The sequence below is a fragment of the Elgaria multicarinata genome, chromosome 3 (genome assembly GCF_023053635.1).
Source record: "Elgaria multicarinata webbii isolate HBS135686 ecotype San Diego chromosome 3, rElgMul1.1.pri, whole genome shotgun sequence".
Taxonomy (NCBI): Eukaryota; Metazoa; Chordata; class Lepidosauria; order Squamata; family Anguidae; genus Elgaria; species Elgaria multicarinata.
In genome coordinates this window covers 123,916,099-123,934,814 of record NC_086173.1, presented here as the reverse complement: position 1 = coordinate 123,934,814, position 18,716 = coordinate 123,916,099, and the positions used below count along the sequence as shown (strand labels likewise).

Below are 18,716 nucleotides of genomic sequence, written 5' to 3'. Positions count from 1 at the left end.
TTTGTCAAAGCTAGTTCTATATCATAACAAACAATACAAACAATAAGAAATCCCCCCAATTAAATTCTGACATATTTTATCACATTGGGTAACGTTCCTCATACACACTACTTAGATGATACAGCAGAATGACAATGAAGTGAAGTGCTAATCATATTTATTTGTTTACAACGTTTATACACTGCTTCACATCTTAACAAATTTGGAAGCAGTGAACAATAAAAACAGAAAGGATAAAATATCATATTAAAACATATAAAGATTAAAGAAAACATATTGAAACCAACTGCAGGTGGTCAATCTGGGAAGGCTTCTGGAAATAAAGATTCTTCAGCAGGTGCCAAAAAGAACACAATGTTGGTACCTGCCTGTCCTCCAGCGGCAGGGAGTTCCACAGAAAGGGAATATACTGCTTTACAGTGGTATTGAAGTGCACTGGCAACTGTTGGGGCCCATGACACATCTACACCAAGCAGGATATAACACAATGAAAGCGGTATGAAAGCGGTATATGTCAATGGGCCCCAATAGTTGTCAGTGCACTTCAATAAAACAGTAGTGTGGCTCCTGCCTTTTGTATACCGCTTTCATACCACTTTCATAGTGGAATATCCTGCTTGGTGTAGATGAGCCCTGAGTCTCAGTTGGAAAAGAAAAACAAGTCAGGGGGCACAGGGATGCCCTCCTTGAGTTCCCTACAACTTACAGTATATCTGGCTATTACCAAAAGCAGGAGCACTCCTGTTAGGAGGTAAGGATACAACTGCAAATAATTTTTTGCTGGTCCTACTTGTTAAACTTTTAAAGTTGTTATTTTACATGTTAAATAGTGCATTAGTAATCAGTGTCTCAGGTGTACATTGTTACAGCACATTTTCAGTCTGCAAACCTGGAATTTTATTACCTGATTGGCAAATACAATAAAGCTTTATGTCCTTTTAAAAAAGGGACATCAACCTGCACAGTTCTTATAAGCAATTGAGTCAGCGGGGGGGACAACAATAATCAAAAAGCTCTAATCAAGAGACGGTGGTTGGAATGGTCCATAAATCACAGGATAGTGCAGCAACACTTCTTAGGATAATCCGCTGCGTACACCTTGTGCTCATTTCCATAAACGTAAAAGGAGTAGAATTTCCCATGCCATTCATATTCCACCCTAGTAAGATATATCAGTTCAACTGTTTGTCTCTGTAAAAAGACAAGGAAGATACTTTAAGTTCTTAAATCAGCAAGGAATTATTTACAGAAACGTTCTAGCCTGAATTCATTTTTCTTCCAGACCTACAAGGTCAACAAAGCCAACTAAGGCTCAATTCCATTGTTACATAGGAAGCATGGTCCAATGTATCAAAGCATCAGGATCACAAGTGTTTTGACATCTGAAATGGCAATATTCAGAAATGCAGTGGGGTAACATTCCAACCTCTTAGTATATATAGCTACTGACCTTCAAGTGGCCATTCTACAATCCATCAAGAAATTCAGTTCTATCATGTGTGGCCAGAATCAGGGTGAGGGGTTATTATCACACCATGGCCATAGCTAGACAGGGCTTTATCCCGGGGCGAACCCCGGGGTGGTCCCTGTGCGTCCACATGTTCAGGGAAGGATCATCCCTCCCTTGCCCCGGGATATAGCTCTCCCATTTGGCTCCGGTTTTTCCACGGTCCCGGGCTCAGCCCAAGACCGCAGAACGTGTGGCCAGGTGACACAGGTTGAGCCAGCTCCGCGCGATTCCTCACAAGGAGCCGCACATTGGGGGTAGGGGAGCGGGGAAATAATTTAAATTTTTAAAAGGACTTACCTTTAGCGCACGAGCGTTTGTGCGCTGCTGGTCTTTTAAAAAATAAAAAATGGCGGACACAACGCCTCTCCTGCTGAGGTTGTCGCATATCACGTGTAGACAGAGGAGGGATCTCGCATTAAACACAACGCGAGATCTTCCCTCCTCCATCATGGGATAGCAGGTAGGTCTAGCTAAGGCCCATGTGTATTAATTAGCTTACCAAGGCCAAATTATTTTCATTATCATCAATACTGCTTGTGAACTTTCATGGAAAGTTTTTACATACCTTTAACATAATTATCACTCCACACTTTTTGCATGCCATTTGCCTAATTTCCCTCTGACCTCATTGCTTACAATCTCCGTCCCCACAATCATGTGTATATATTCCTGCTGATTTAGGATAAGACGTTTTTATCTCAACAGGGGTTATCCACTTAAATATTTTCCAGCAGGGCAGCAGTGTTAGTCAGTTTCAGCAAAAATAACAGAGAGCCTAGTGGCACCTTAAAGACTAGACCATTTATTTTGACATAACCTTTTGTGGATATTGTCCACTTCAACTGATGACAGTGTCTATGAAAGCTTATGCCAGAAAAAAAAATGTTAGTCTTTAAAATGCTACAAGACTCTTTGTTGTTAACAACTAAATATGAATCCAAACAGAATTGTAGCCAAGTTTCTAGCACATGGCTAGCCTGGCTACTCCACCTGAATGCAACTGCGGCTTTTCCAAAGGAGCTGGGCAGTTAATAAGCCCAAGCCACAAAGGGAAAAATATAAAATGGACCAGACACAGAAGGAGAAGGGTGGTGGAAAGAGGAGAAGACAAGGAGTTCTGTGTGTGAAGCTGAACAACAGACAGGCAAGTTTTGTTTGGAAACACTAATTGACTCTACAACTCTATATCAGGAAAGCATCAGCCTCCATTATGAGCCAGCTATCTTTTGTTTAAGGCCCAGCTGAAATTCTTTTTCTTTTTCTTCTTTTCCCCCCCTGCTTTCTGAGAGAGCCTAAACCATTTCTTTAAGAGTTTATCACATGCACATATGGGGTTGGCACCAAACACAGAATATCCCTTATCAGCTATTCACTTCCATAATAGACGTTTGGGTCATGACAATTCTGGTGTGTGTGTGCGTATAAAGCAGCCAAATAGTGAAAGTTAATTGTGCCCTTCATTTCTTTTTTTCTTCCTCCATTGCTCCTTGCTCCCTATTTCTTACTAAGCCTCTGGGACCTTTACCTTCAGCTGCCTCTAGAATCTGCTTTTGGCCTCTCCATCAGCACCTGAACCTAATCAGTTACATTCCCCAGCAACAGCCTTCTTTGCAATCTGAACTTGCAGAACCACCTCGCTTGTGTCCTGAGCCATGGATTTTTTAACCCTAACCTAGACAGTTAGCAGTCTTACACATTAGCTTACTATGGGCATAGCTAGATGGGGTAATATCCCGTGGATCGTCCCGGGATCGTCCCTGTGCATCCACATAACGCACAGGGGATCCTGGGAACAGGGAAGGATGATCCCTTCCTTTCCCCTGGATCTTGTCCTACACTTCTACCCCGCTTTTTCCGTGGTCTCAGGATGATCCCGAGACCATGGAACGTGTGAGCGGGCATCACAGTTTGTCCCGGCACCTCGTGAGTAACCTTGTGGAGCTGGGCACAGAGTTCCTCAGGAGCTCTGTGCCCATCGGGAGTGGGGTGGGGGGTGCGGGAAAATTATTTTTTTAAAAAAAAACTGTGAAGGACTGGGGGGTTATAAAATGCAGTAGAGTTCTGAATTACATTTGTTTCTGAGTTAGATCTGTTTTCCTGTAGGTAGTAAACCATGTCTTCCTGTCAGGCAGTAAACCATAGTGGTGACGGATAGATAGGGAATAGTTTGATATGTTTATGGGAGGAATCTGGCCAGCTTGTTTATGGTTCAACCGGCGCCAGGACCCAGCTTTGGTATGTGGGAAAAGGTGGGAGTTAAACTTCCCGAGGTCAGGCAGAGGCTTCGCACCTGGGGGCTATCTCCTGCCTGGGCTAATTGGGCTTTGTGTGAGAAGAAAGATCAAGTACCCTCATTATGGGAGAGAGGGATAAAAAGGCTGATTGGATTAAGTTGGGCCAGGTCTTCAGCCTGGAGGCATGGACGTCTGCCGCTGCCCAGCCCGGGAGCTGAGAGCGAGTGAGAGTGTTGTTGTTTTGTAGAGGCTGGTTTTCCAAAAGCAAGTTTGGTCACTGTTGACCGGGAGAAGGGGGGGATTTAGCGGAGAGGCTGCCTGTTCCCTTTTTGATGGATTTGTGGGTGGTTCTGCCTAATTTGTATCTACCTCATTTCTTTTCCCCTTCTGCTTCTCAGTATTCTCCTTTTTACTGTTATGTTTGTAGCTGCTACCAACCAAGTTCTTATTTAGTACTTGTGTTTCCACATTAAACTTTTATCTTGGTTATTCTGAGTGTTTGTGTGCCTTTATTCCAAGGTTATACCGGTCCCGTAGGACGGGGGGTTGGGGGAGGCACCCCGAGGGAACCCTTGGGAAGACCTGATTGACTCGGGCTTCCTCTACAAAAACAACTTACAGTTTTGAGCATGAGCACTCCGTTTCCCTTACAAAAACAAATAAAATGGCAGATGCAATGTCCTTTTCCCTCCTGGAAATCTCGCGCTGCATGTAGACGAGGGCGACAATCTCGCGATCATAAAATCGCAAGATTGTCTCCTTCCGACCCCCTCATCCAGCTCAGGCCTATTTTAGCTGGCAAGTGGCAATAATACAACGACTCCAATCTCATAGAGACTAGTACATGCAGGAAGTGTACCATTACATTCTATGGTAGAGGCAGGGCTATATGCATGTGAGAGCCAGTGTGGCATAGCGTATTGGACTGGGACTTGGGAGATCCAGGTTCTAGCTCCCACTCAGCCACGAATTTCACTGGGTGACTTTGGGCCAGTCCCTGACTCTCAGCCTAACCTACCTCACAGGGTTGTTGTTTTCTTGCAGAAAGAAGGCAAGATATAAATATAACAGAGAGACAGACAGATATTAAAGGGAAATGGCACATGGCACATTCCTTATCTCGAGGAAAAAAGTGGAGAGCAAAGCTCTGGTGTTTTAAATCTTTATTTTTATTCTCAAATGAATTCATCGATGTACTTGTGCACAAGAATTCATTTAAGAATAAAAATAAAGATTTAAAACACCAGAGCTTTGCTCTCCACTTTTTTCCTGGAGCAGTTTCTGCAGCTGAAACTCTCCCCACGGCCTGAGTTCGATCCTAGCGGAAGCTGGTTTCAGGCAGCCGGCTCGGGTCGACTCAGCCTTCCATCCTCCCGAGGTCGGTAAAATGAGTACCCAGTTAGCTGGGGGAAAGGTAAAAACAGCCGGGGAAGGCAACGGCAAACCACCCCGCTATAAGGCCTGCCAAGAAAACGTCAGTGAAAGCTGGTGTCCCTCCAAGGGTCAGTAATGACTCAGTGCTTGCACGAGAGGTTCCTTTCCTTTCCTTTCCTTTCCTTTCCTTCTTTCCCTCACTTTTGTAACATTCCTTATCTCACAAAAGAGAATAGAACTCCCTGGACACTCACTGGCACTGTAGACAAGCAACTTTGGCACGAGTGTTTTGTTGATTTCCACTGCACTCACCTGCCTCAGCATCCAGCTGATGGATGGAAATTCAGGTTTTTCAGCAACATTCCAGGTGGCACTACCAGGGAAATCATGTCCTGGATATACCTATAAAAACATACACTTTAGAATACAGAAGAGAAAAGGGAAATCAAGGCCAATGGATAAGGGTTGGCTGGTGACATAGGCCATAGCTAAATGGGGCGAAATCCCAGGACTCTGAAAGTTTCAGGCTTGCAACACAATGTGCAAGATTGGAAGGAGGGTGAGATAGTGCATCTTGTTGACTTCTCAGACAAACGGGTAGGAAAAAAACCTTTATATCTCAACGAGGGTTGCTCCTATGAAAAGATTGTTAATGACTTTTTTGTAGCAAATTTTATGCTCTTTCATTTTGTATTGAGACATCTTTTCTGCGAGATTACAAATAACAGAGTTATTGTGCAAAAACTGGATTTTGGCCGCCATTTTTCAAGATGGCGGCCGCTATGATGATTTCCCAAGATGCCCCTATATCTCATTTTAATCTACATGGTCATAAATACCACCATATCAGATTTCACACTTGTATCACAATATGCACAATTTGGCCAGAAATTGTTGTTAAGCCGCTGTGAACAGAGGGGGAGATCTCATGATAAAAATATTGCGAGATCTCCAGCCCTCCGTCCTGCTAGACCGGTAGGTCTAGCTAAGGCCTGTATCTATACTATGTAGATAACAAACCACAGCTGAGCCCTAAAACACAGTTTGACCAGGAAGAGCTTCAATGAGCGCTATAGGCTATGCATGTACAATCGAGCAGTACTCCCAAGATCCTTTGCATACCAGGAAATGGGTTTTTAAGGGGGAAATGTAAAAAATAAAAAAAAAATTAACAGATGACCCAATCCGATTCAAATTTGGTATGCTTAAAGCTCTTCTTAATATCGATTACTGTGCCATTTTTGATGTCTTTATCTTTAAAACTTACACAGATGTAAGCATTTGTTTAATTTTTCTTTAAACTTATCAAATCCTGCTCCTGTGCCCCTAGTGGCTGCTTGGAAAAAAAGAAATGATTCGCTCCAAAAGTAGTACCAAAATAGGGTGGGTCTTTTGCCTTTGAAGCACAATTAAAGCAGGATGCATGGGAGTACTTCACAGTCAAAGCAGATTATAAACTGGAAAACTTCAGAGTCCTTTGCACGCAATTCGCAGTGATTGCACAGTATAATGCTGGTGTGATAAAGCTCTAACACTCAACACTACACTCACCTGCCCTGGGATGCAAGTTACAGATGAAAACTGAGCTTGGTGTTGTTCAACCGCATCCCGGGATACTTGATTTATGGTTCTTTCAGGGAAACCTACCACTGGAGATACCTATGAAAATATAAACATTAGGAGACACAAATAGAAACTGAAGTCCAGACCAACCAACAAAGGTGGGCTCATAATTATGTATCGACATTATGCAGACACAAACCACAGCCGAACACACAAATAAATGGAAAGGAAGCCACGGTTAGTAATGTCAAGTTATATGCCAATCTACCTGGGTTCACATTAAGTGAAAACTATCAAAAGGAAGAGTAAGTTCACTGTGAAGACACTGAAGAAACTTACAAAACAAATGTTCTGAAGGATCAACCAAGTGAATTTGAAACCATTAGAAAAATGACTTGGTGTATCGCCTTAGTACCTTATCCTAATGGTGTTTTTTTTTTACTTCCAGCTGTTTTCTAATGCTGCTTTTCTACATGCATGAATTACCCAATTCTGTAAATATTTGATGTTTATAGGCCAGCATCTGCAATTGTTTGATATTCAATTAGTGACTCTGCACTTTTAGAATTTGGGATAAATTTATACTTCAAAACCTGCAATATTTTTCTCCACCTTGAAATGGTTATGAGCTTAATCCCCACATAGTACCAAAAAAAAAAAAAATGGCTAAAACAAGATAGAAATTTCTGTGGAAATTCTATAGGCACCGAACTATGTCTAAAATAGCAGTATTGTTATATATTCTGAATGTAAGCCACCAAGTACTTCTGCTAAAAGTCTCTATTATTATTATTATTATTATTATCATCATTATTATTATTTACAACAAAAGAATATATTATTACATTTCTACTGCACCCAATCTTTACAAAATTTATGGTAGCTAGGGCAGTTATCAGTGGAAGAAGACATCAATGAGTACGGTGGACAGTTCTTTCCTCCCCCACTACCCAAAAGCAAAAGAGTTAGGAACAGTATAGTTTTATGACACTTTATTCACAAGTCCTCAACTACATCTGTAATCTGGAGGTAAAAAATATCTGTAAATATTTTAGTTAGTTCCATTTAATTCCTGTATTCCTTTGTTGGAAGTGCTTCATTACCTTAGGCTGATCATCAAGTAACATTATTTGTCCATTAACTGTTTTGAAGAGTTTAATAGGAAATCCAAATCCATGATCCATCACATGTTCAAAAATGTTGTTCTCCCTACGAAGGCAAAATACATATTTTGTAATGACTACTAGTTGCATATCTTAGGGCTCCATCACACCTACTTTTTTTTCCTGGTTTGCCTCCACAATTTCCACCTCCGTTTCATTAGTGGGTCAAGCTAATGGTCTCCTTCACATGTGTTTGTAGTATTGCCATTGTACGGGTGAAATCTCCTTTTGCTTCTTTGCTCTCCCACTCTGTCCAGCCCCCCTCCGCCCCTTCTCCCTCCCCCTCCATTTCAATGGTTCTTGTCGGTCAACTGAATCAGCACAAGGGCATTTTTTCGACATGGTGTGTTGGAGGAGGAGAACCACCCCACCCTCCTCTTTTATCAGCAAGACCTCCCTTCAAAGCACATGCCCCCAACAAAGGACATAGCATGAGGACAGCAAAACACAGGGGCGGAAGGACACTGTAATCCTGCATGGAAGAAATAAACCAGACTTTCCCCACTCTAGGAAAACATGAAAAAGGGAGGGGAAGAGACAGGATGTCTGCATGACAGGCATGATGTCATGCCTGTGAGTACCATGCTGCAAAACAGCAAAACAGGCATGACGAGAGTGCGATAAAATACTGGTGTGATGGAGCCCATAGTTTCACAGCAAATCAACAGCTGTCTCAAACCAGGACCTTTCAAAATGTTCCTTTCTGAGATATGGGCTTACATTCCTTCTGATATCTAATGTTTATATGTTAGCTGTAATTCCATCATGGAGTCATTCCCCTTTTTAGCCTCTGATGTGGTATCAGCTGCACTGCAGACATATGAGAGGACTGTGCCTTTTTTAAAGGCTGTCCATAAATCATGAACTCGCAGCATCTGAACAATTTAATGTCTGTAAACTATATTCCTTTCCTATATGGGCAGAGCTATCCTATGGTCCGTAGACAGCATTTGGGCTACCGTGGGATGCTGAGGATCTCCTCTTCCATACCCATGGACAGACCTATAAGTGCAGAAGAGGATCTCTCTTCCCCACTGCTGCTGTGGAAAGCTCTTTCCACGTCATAACAGTGACCTCAGAAGATGGGAACATCTGGAAAAAGAGCATGCTGGTGGGTGGGGAGGGGAGAAAAGAGGCAAGGACCCATTCAATCCAAGAGCCTCTCCATCTCCTGTCCCACTTACCAAAATGTAAGCCAGCTAAATGGGCTAAAAGGCTCATCTAGCTGTAAATAAACACTGTGTTGTTTCGTGCCTCCTGAAAACAGCTCTTTTCCAGGAACAAAAGAGGAGCCATGCTGGATCAGACCAAGGGTCCATCTAGTTCAGCATTCTGTTCATTCAGTGTCCAACCAGCTGTTGACCAGGAGCCACAATCAGGACACAGGTGCAACAGCACCCTCCCGCTCGTGTTCCCCAGCAACTGGTGTATAGCACATAGCTATCAGGACTAGTAGCCATTGATAGCGTTTTCCTCCAGGAATTTAACCAACCCCCTTTTAAAGCCATCCAAATTGGTAGCCATCACTACATATTGTGGTAGAGAATTCCATAGTTTAACAACCTGCTGTTCAACCAAGTCTCCTTTGTTAAAGAAACATGGTTTAATTGGCACTCTGCTTTTAAAAAGAATATTTTTAATATCATATTCTAATTTTTTAATCTTTATATAATTTTATCCCTCATTGTTGACCACTCTGGAATCTGTTTAGATGTGGAGTGGTATACAAATGTTGTAAATAAATAAAATAAATAATAGATAAATGTTCTTAAAAGGGGAACAGAAGGTGTTTTCACCTCCATGTTTTCGCCAATCCTGCCTAGATCATGCCAGAAGGGCTTTGGATGGATGGAGGGCTCCGATCTCAGAGCCCTCCATCTGAAGAGCAGCCATTGAACAGGGATTGCATTCTAAGACACAATCATAAAGTGTTAAGAGGCCTCAATTCATCAAGGTCAGCTGTGTTCCCTTCCCTACCACCAATATAACTAAAAATGATCTTCAGTGAAGCTGAAGATCAGACCCAGGCAGCTATACTTACAAAGCAAAGTGCAACAAACCCAACACTACTAGGGCAGGGGGTTTGTTTTTGAGACTTACCATTTAACTTTCATCTGAAGGAAGGTCAGCAATTTTCGTTTCCCCCCACACTTGCTACACGTTACGTGCCCCCGACCAAAACAATGAGAACAGCTGTGGAGAAAGGATAATACAACAGCAGAGTTTTTCACTGAATTATTCTACCATATCTTATTTGCCCAGAATGAAAAGGCATGAAGAGAGAGAGAGAGAGAGAATCCAAAGCTACCCCACCCACACCATAAACGGCTTACAAATCTCCCTTAGCGACAACGGCCATTTTCAGCTTGCTTCCCTTAAATTATCCACAGAGAACTTTCAGCTCAGCAGTAGCTGAACTCCTCTTCGAATGCCAAACCTGAGACGCTCTGCATCAACCCCTAGTTAATGATACAGCAGACAAGGCTACAGACTGAAGTTTACAAGTTTATTTTCTGAACAGCACTACAGTAAGGGTGGGCAACTTGTGGCCCTCCAGATGTTTTGGCTAATGTTTACATTAGGCCTAGGCAACATAGTCTCCCATCATCCCTCAGTGTTTGTTCCTCTGGCTAGGCCTGAGGGAGGTGTAGGCCAAACTATTTGGAGGGTTACAAGTTTCTCAGCCCTACACTATAGCCTTCATTTAGCTATGTGAGTAATCCCACTAATGCTGAAAAGAGGAACAATATGACTATATTGAATAAATTAGTAAAAGAAAATGATTATTTAGATTCGTGGCGCTTACTTAACGGGAATAGGCCTGGATTTTCATACTTTTCCCCAGTTCATCATACATACTCCAGGATAGATTATATATTTGTTTCAAAAGACTTTGCAACGAGGATTTGTAAAATGGAAATGGGGGTAATAAAAGTAACCGATCATGCCTTGTTAAGTTTAGAATTTACAGTTAAGAAAGATTATAAAGAGGCATATAGATGGAAGTTGAACACAAAGATATTGAAATACAATAAAATAGTAGATAAAATTCGGAAGGAACTGTCGGAGTCATGGGAAATTAATGAAAAAGGAGGAACAGCTGGGTCAGTCATTTGGGACACCATGAAGGCTGTAGCAAGAGGAATCTGTATTAGAGAAACATGTAGTTTAAAAAGACAACAACGTGCAGAACAGGAAAAGTTAGAGATAGGAATTAAAAATTTGGAGGAAAGATATTGGCGAAGTAAAGATAAATATAAATTAGTGGAAATACAAGCTAAGAAGAAACAATTAGAAAACTTAAATATAGAAGAGATTCAAAAGAACTTAATGTATATGAAAAGGGAATATTTTGAAAACAGTGATAAGAACTCGAGGTTGCTTGCCAAGCTCACACAAAAAGAAAAAGGGAGGAATGGGATAGAAACGTTGAAAGATAGCCGAGGGAATTATTGTCATGCAATGAAAGCTAAAATAAAAATTTTTCAGGAATTTTATCAGGAATTGTACAAGGGTAAAGAAATTCAACAAGAGAAGGTGGAGGAGTATATTGGAAGGTTTATAAAGAAGGAAATAAAATCAGAATATAAGGAGTTAATGGAGTCAGTAATAACTCAAAGAGAAGTTGAAGAAGTTATTGATAAGTTAAAAGTGGGTAAATCACCAGGAGCAGATGGTTTGGGTCCAGAATATTATAAGGTCTTCAAGGATTGTTTAGTTCCAAAATTAATGGAACTTTATAATAGGATATTATCAGGAGAGAAGATACCTGAATCATGGGAACATTCAGTGATAATTCTGATCCCAAAACCAGATAAAGATTTGACTAATCCTGATTCTTATAGACCTATTTCTTTAATAAATCAGGATGCTAAAATTTTTACATCTATTATGGCCAAACGATTAAATAAATTTTTGGCAGAATATATAGGGGCAGATCAATGTGGGTTTGTGGTAGGAAGACATATGCATAATTTAGTGGGTAGAGTTTTAAATGTAATAAATGTAATAAAAAAAGCAAATATTAAGGCAGGTATTATGGCATTAGATATTTTTAAAGCTTTTGATTGTGTGAGCTGGCAGGCACTAAAGAGTATTATAGATAAATTGGGATTTGGAAATAAATTTAAAAATGTAATAGAACAGCTATATTCCCAAAATACGGCGGTAGTGGTGGTAAATGACGGACTTACTGAAAAGATACGACTAGCCAGAGGAACAAGACAAGGATGTCCGCTCTCGCCGGTCCTTTTTGTAATGGTTATGGAAGTTTTGGCGAAGGCACTAAGGGAGGATAAAGAATTAGAAGGAATTGGAGAGGTAAGGGAGATAAAGCTAAACATGTTTGCGGATGATACTTTATTGACCATTAAGAATCCATTAAGAAAATTAGAAAGAATTAAATATCAGTTGAGGGAATTTGAGGAAATTACAGGGTTAAAAATAAATTGGTCTAAATCAGAGATGATGTTGTTTAACTATACTAAGAAGGAAGAAAAGGATTGGGAATTTAAGGGAATGGAATTGAAAGTTAAGAATGAGATTAAATATTTGGGAATTAAAATTACAAAAAATCTAGAGAATTTAGAAAGGGAAAATTTAACGAGGTTAAAGAAGGAGGTACTAGAGAAATTGGAGAAATATAAAAGATTAAATTTACCTTGGTTTGGGAGAATAGCTTTGATAAAAATGAAGATATTAGCTAAAATTAATTTTGTATTTAGGATGCTACCTATAAAAATATCAGAAACCGAGATAAAAAGTTGGCAAAATATTATTAATAAATATTGTAATGGAGAAAAGAGAGCAAGAGTGAATAAAAATAATTGGTACCTAAGCCAAAAAAAGGGGGGAATGGGTCTCCCAAACATAAAATTATACTACGTAGCAAATAGATTAAGACATGTTGTAGAAGCAATTATGGGAGTAGGAGATTTATATTGGATGGAAGAAAAAATCATAAGTAAGGTAGAGATGAATTTGGAGAATGTTTTTTTTAAAGATGGAGGAAAAAAATGGGTTGGAAGTATAGATAATCCACTCCTGAGGACTCAATGGGAAATTTGGAGCAAATTTAAAGGGAAGCTGCTTCCGAGCAACTCTCCCTTAGCACCGATAATAATGTTAAAGAATTTCCCAGAGGATCTAAAGGGTAGATTATGTAAAATATTAAAAGAGAAAAATAAAATAAAATTAAAGGATTGGGTAAGAGATATTAAAACAAGAGAAGATATGGAAAATTTGTTAAAGGAGAAGAAGCTATCTTGGCTAGAATATGGTCAATTAGAACAATGGAATAAAAAGTGGATTAAAGATAATAGAATGTGCAGAAAGATGACGAGGTTTGAAGAATTAGTAGTAAGTAAGGAGAAAGGAAAAGGAGGTAGTATAGTTTCAAAAGGATTAATGAGTGAAATATATAAAATATTGTTAGAGAAGGAGTTTAGAGAGAATACAGAGAAAATGATTTGGGAATCAGATTTGAAGATACAAATAGGGCGACAGAGCTGGGAGGGACTATGGAAACAAAGAGTGTTGAGAAGTTTATCAGTAAGAATAAAGGAGAATTATTTTAAAATTTTATGGAGGTGGTACCTAACCCCGGTTAGATTGAACAAGATAAGTGATCAACATTCAGCAAATTGTTGGAGAGGATGTGGGGAAAAAGGAACGTATTTACATATGTGGTGGCAATGCAAATATGTACAAAGATTATGGAAGATGGTGTTCTCAGAAATTGAAGAAATAGTGGGAATGAAAATAGAACAAACACCAAAAATAGCATTGCTGTCACTATTTGAAGATATAAAGTGTGGAAAAGGAACTATAGAGCTGATATCGAGTTTGTTGGTTGCAGCACGATTGATGATAGCTAGGAACTGGAAGATCCAAGGGGAATATTCTATTGAGGAATGGTATAAAGTAGTATGGGACATAGCCATTAATGATAAACTGACATGCAATATTAAGTGGAGAAAAGGCGTAACTAAAATAAATGAGTTCGAAGGAATTTGGAAACAGTTCCTAGTGTTCGTGTTTACTAAGGGAAGTGGGAAACCACCATCAGAAGAAATGATTAGATTTTGGACTCAAGAATGATCCCGAGGTGGGGGGTGCACTTTTATGTTAAGAATGAAAATGTTGTAGTGTGATAAGGCATATGTAATAGTTTTTGATATTTGTACTCAACAATTATTCAATATGTATGAAGCAGATATTTGATGTATTTTTTTTTCTTATTGTGTTTGTTTCAATTATATTTTGGAAATGTTCATTTATGTTTATATAGTGTTGAAAATGAATAAAAATTATTAAAAAAAAAAAAAAAGCTATGTGAGTAAGAGTGATGCTTGGCAATATATTTTGCGTTCTGTACGGATACAAAATACATGTTAATATCTGTTACGGAATACTTGCCTTTGTATCACACTTTGTGAGATTGGCAACAAGTATTTTGAACACTCTGATTCTTACAACTGTATAACTAAGTTCAGTATATTTATCCCCATATTGCAGATAAGGGTCTGAGATATATGGCTCAATCCCTGAACCACTATGCTAGCGTAACTAGAGAAAAAGTAGCAGTGTATTAATGCATGCATTGGCACAATCTATATGTAGAATCATAGAATCATAGAACAGCAGAGTTGGAAGGGACCTACAAGGCCATCGAGTCCAACCCCCTGCTCAATGCAGGAATCCACCCTAAACCATCCCCGACAGATGGCTGTCCAACTGCCTCTTGAAGGCCTCTAGTGTGGGAGAGCCCACAACCTCCCTAGGTAACTGATTCCATTGTTGTACTGGAATCAGTTACCTAGGGAGGTTGTGGGCTCTCCCACACTAGAGGAAGTGTGGGAGAGCCTAAAAGTCAGGAAGTTTTTCCTAATGGAAAAAGTGAAGCACAAGTTGAGGGGGCAGGATTGCAGTATGAGATTGATAAATAAATGGTCAGAGAACACCTAATTTCCTTGAATGAGTTCAAATCTCCAGAGCCCAATGAACTGCATCCTAGAGTAATGAAGGAGCTAGCGGAAGAACTCTCAGAACCTTTGCCTATTATCTTTGCAAAATCATGGAAGGCGGGTGAGGTACCGGAGAACTGGAGGAGGGCTAACGTTGTCCCTATCTTCAAAAAGGGCAAAAAGGAGGAACCTGGGAACTACAGACCAGTCAGTCTGACATCCATCCCTGGGAAAATTCTGGAGCAGATTATAAAGAAGTCAATCTGTAAACACCTTGAAATCAATGCAGTGATTACTAGAAGCCAACATGGATTTGTCAGGAACAAATCCCGTCAGACTAATTTGATCTCATTTTTTGATAGGGTAACCTCCCTTGTGGACCATGGGAATGCTGTGGACGTCATATATCTTGACTTCAGCAAAGCTTTTGACAAAGTACCACATGACATTCTGATTAACAAACTAGCTAAAAGTTGGCTAGATGGAACAACTATTAGGTGGATTCACAGTTGGCTACAGAATAGGACTCAAAGAGCACTTATCAATGGAACCTTCTCAAACTGGGGTATCGTAGGGCTCAGTCCTAGGCCCAGTGCTCTTCAACATTTTTATTAAGGATTTGGATGAGGAGGTGCAGGGAACGCTTATCAAATTTGCAGATGACACAAAATTGGGTGGGATAGCTAATACCCTGAAAGACAGAAACAAACTTCAAAGTGATCTTGATAGGCTGGAGTGCTGGGCTGAAAACAACAGGATGAAATTTAATAGGGATAAATGCCAAGTTCTACATCTCGGAAATAGAAACTAAATGCACAGTTACAAGATGGGGGATACTTGGCTCAGCAATACTACAAACGAGAAAGATCTTGGAATTGTTGTAGATCACAAGCTGAATATGAGCCAACAGTGCGATATGGCTGCAAGAAAGGCAAATGCTATTTTGGGCTGCATTAATAGAAGTATAGCTTCCAAATCACGTGAGGTACTGGTTCCTCTCTAGTTGGCCCTGGTTAGGCCTCATCTATAGTATTGCGTCCAGTTCTCAGCTCCACAATTCAAGAAGGACGCAGACAAGCTGGAGCGTGTTCAGAGGAGGGCAACCAGGATGATCAGGGGTCTGGAAACAAAGCCCTATGAAGAGAAACTGAAAGAACTGGGCAAGTTTAGCCTGGAGAAAAGAAGATTGAGGGGAGACATGATAGCACTCTTCAAATACTTAAAAGGTTGTCACACAGAGGAGGGCCAGGATCTCTTCTCGAACCTCCCAGAGTGCAGGACATGGAATAAAAGGCTCAAGTTAAAGGAAGCCAGATTCCAGCTGGACATCAGGAAAAACTTCCTGACTGTTAGAGCAGTACGACAATGGAACCAGTTACCTAGGGAGGTTGTGGGCTCTCCCACACTAGAGGTATTCAAGAGGCAGCTGGACAACCATCTGTCAGGATGCTTTAGGGTGGATTCCTGCATTGAGCAGGGGGTTGGACTCGATGGCCTTGTAGGCCCCTTCCAACTCTGCTATTCTATGATTCTAAGAGAAGATAGATGAGTAAGAGCAAGAATGGACACAGCTGGAATGAAGTACAAGATTCTTCAAGTGAAAATTAAAGTGATGTGAAATTTGTTAAGAGAACACTAAAAAGCAGCAACACAATTAAAATAATTCATTAAATTAAATTAATTCCCACCATACTGGGAACTTGTAGAAGAGAAGGCATGAAAGGGATAGTTCACTTTCCAATTCAAGAGGACAACTTATATCTATGACCGGTATAGGAAGAAAAGACACCAGCAAATGAACAAAAGGTAATGCTTTAGAGAAAGGAAATAATTACACATATTCCTGGAACAGAATAAAGACATTTGTGACACTGGGAGGGTTTGCATATAACGAGAAGCCACCATGGGTGAATGAGGGTTTGCTTTTTTTGCTGCAGCAGCTGCCATTTTGAATATTTAAGCCTAAAACAGCCCATGGGTTCTGGGTGACTTGTCAAGCACCTCAGCTACCCACTCTCACAAGGTTTAGACATCATGAGAACTATGGTGCCCACCTCTCCCGCTGCAGCTTAAATATTTAGAAGAACCCCATATGGAAATTCCTCCATGGTGGCTTCTCGTTATGTACAAACCTAGTCACAATATGCTCCAGCATTAGTATGGAGGGATGCAAAAGCCAGTATCCCTATGAACAATTGGGTCATGATACCAGCTGGGGCTGCAAAGCTGCCTGAAAGATTGACCAGACCTGACATGAAGGCTTCAGTCTGCCTGCTTATTAGAAACAAAGAAGGTCCCCTTGTCTGGATTTGGGCTTCCTTTTCCTGATGTGCATTTTCATTGTCCTATATACATCATCCCTATGACACTGCTGCTCCTACATGGGAGAGGATTTGGATAAAAATGAGAAGGACATTTTTCTGCAACTCATAGAATAATATGGTGCTGATTTTAGGTATAAAAAAGGCAAAATCCCGAAGGCCACCTTGTCTGGATGAAAAATCAACTGCTTTCCCTGACTGGCAGAGGACAAATCTCTCCCTTTTTTCTTGTTGACCTAACAGCCTGCAACCTAGGGGCATGTACAAAGTTCTCCTCTGGCCTCCAGTCTAGTCAGAGGTCAGTTGGTCCTGGCTCTCTGAGTTGGAGGAAGTTAACACTTGTGTATCTGGTTCTTCCAAGCTTAATCAGGGAATGCTGGTGGGAAGGGATGACAGTTGAGGGTGCATATTTCTGAGCCTTGTTGAAAAAGCTCAGAAAAACAATGTGGATCAGCCCTCCAAAATCCACCTGTGAGCCTCCAGTCTCCTTACACTCACCCAACACAAGCCTTCCATCTGCTCCCAGCTTGCCTTTCTGCTACACCCATCCCAGCAAGTGAGAGAGAGGACTTTCCCCCTCCTCTTTCTGTGGCCACTAGTGCACCGCTACAGAACTGGGGAATCTGATGTTTTCAAAGGATCCTGACACACTCCTCTTTCTCCTTTTCTCTAGTATATTCATTACTGATGGAGCCAAAACTGATGCAGCTTTGGTAGTTGTAACATGATTATTGAAACTGAAGTTGTAACATGATTATTGGAACTGAAGTTAAGGACAACAGGCTCCCTGGGGGAAATCTTTAGAAACAACACCACTTGGCTCTTGGGGGCAGGCAGGAGTCATCATGAATAAAGCATTACACAGGCCTAGCTGCTGTTGCATCCTTCTATTTACAACATAAACAGTAGTTAGGAGGGGTGTGGGCTTGGAGGGATAGAGGGGAGGGGAGGATCTGTGGCTGCACAGAAGGGTGGCTCAGATTTCAGTCCAAAGCAGAAGAGAATTAAGGTACCATCTTGCTTGTCTTGCATTAAAGGTGAGGATTGCAAGCCCTTGAGATGAACATTTTCAAGCCAGGAAATATAAACGTTGGCAACATCTCTACTTCTCCACCCACCAAAACAATCTCCCTTTCATTTTCTCATCTATTTTTTGTCATTTCATGACCTTGATAATAAGTTTTACATGAAACAAAACAGATGACCACTTACTCTATCCCAACTCCGTGACAGAAAACGCATGTCGTTTTACCCCGACCTCTGCAGTTCGGACATTCCTTCAAAGGAAGAAGAGCATTAAAATGGAGTCATCTGCTTTTATGTGGGCCTACTCTTGCCTAGAAATTATAAATTATTCAACATCGGAGCAGGCAATTGAAGTTTATTTATTTATTTATTACATTTTTATACCGCCCAATAGCTGAAGCTCTCTGGGCGGTTCACAAAAATTAAAACCATAATAAAACAACCAACATGTTAAAAGCACAATTTTAACTACTTAACTACTGTAGTCTACTTCCCCCACCACCACCAGCCTGTTTCAGTTTCCTTAACCACCTTCTCCCTGGTATTCCTTCAGTCTTCTC

General features: G+C 40.7%; 1 protein-coding gene across 1 annotated transcript in view; it reads right to left on the bottom strand.

The window, feature by feature from the left end:
* Positions 1–210: 210 nt before the first annotated feature.
* LOC134395332 (protein SSUH2 homolog) overlaps positions 211–18,716 on the bottom strand; it is a 30,911-nt gene continuing 12,405 nt past the window's right edge. Inside the window, exons 7-12 of the mRNA XM_063121491.1 lie at positions 18,343–18,407; positions 9,945–10,037; positions 7,785–7,890; positions 6,670–6,777; positions 5,431–5,520; positions 211–1,191 (exon numbers count right to left, since the gene is read on the bottom strand). Coding sequence (XP_062977561.1) covers positions 1,051–1,191; positions 5,431–5,520; positions 6,670–6,777; positions 7,785–7,890; positions 9,945–10,037; positions 18,343–18,407 — 603 coding nt within the window. The 3' untranslated portion in view covers positions 211–1,050. The remainder of the gene's footprint in view (positions 1,192–5,430; positions 5,521–6,669; positions 6,778–7,784; positions 7,891–9,944; positions 10,038–18,342; positions 18,408–18,716) is intronic.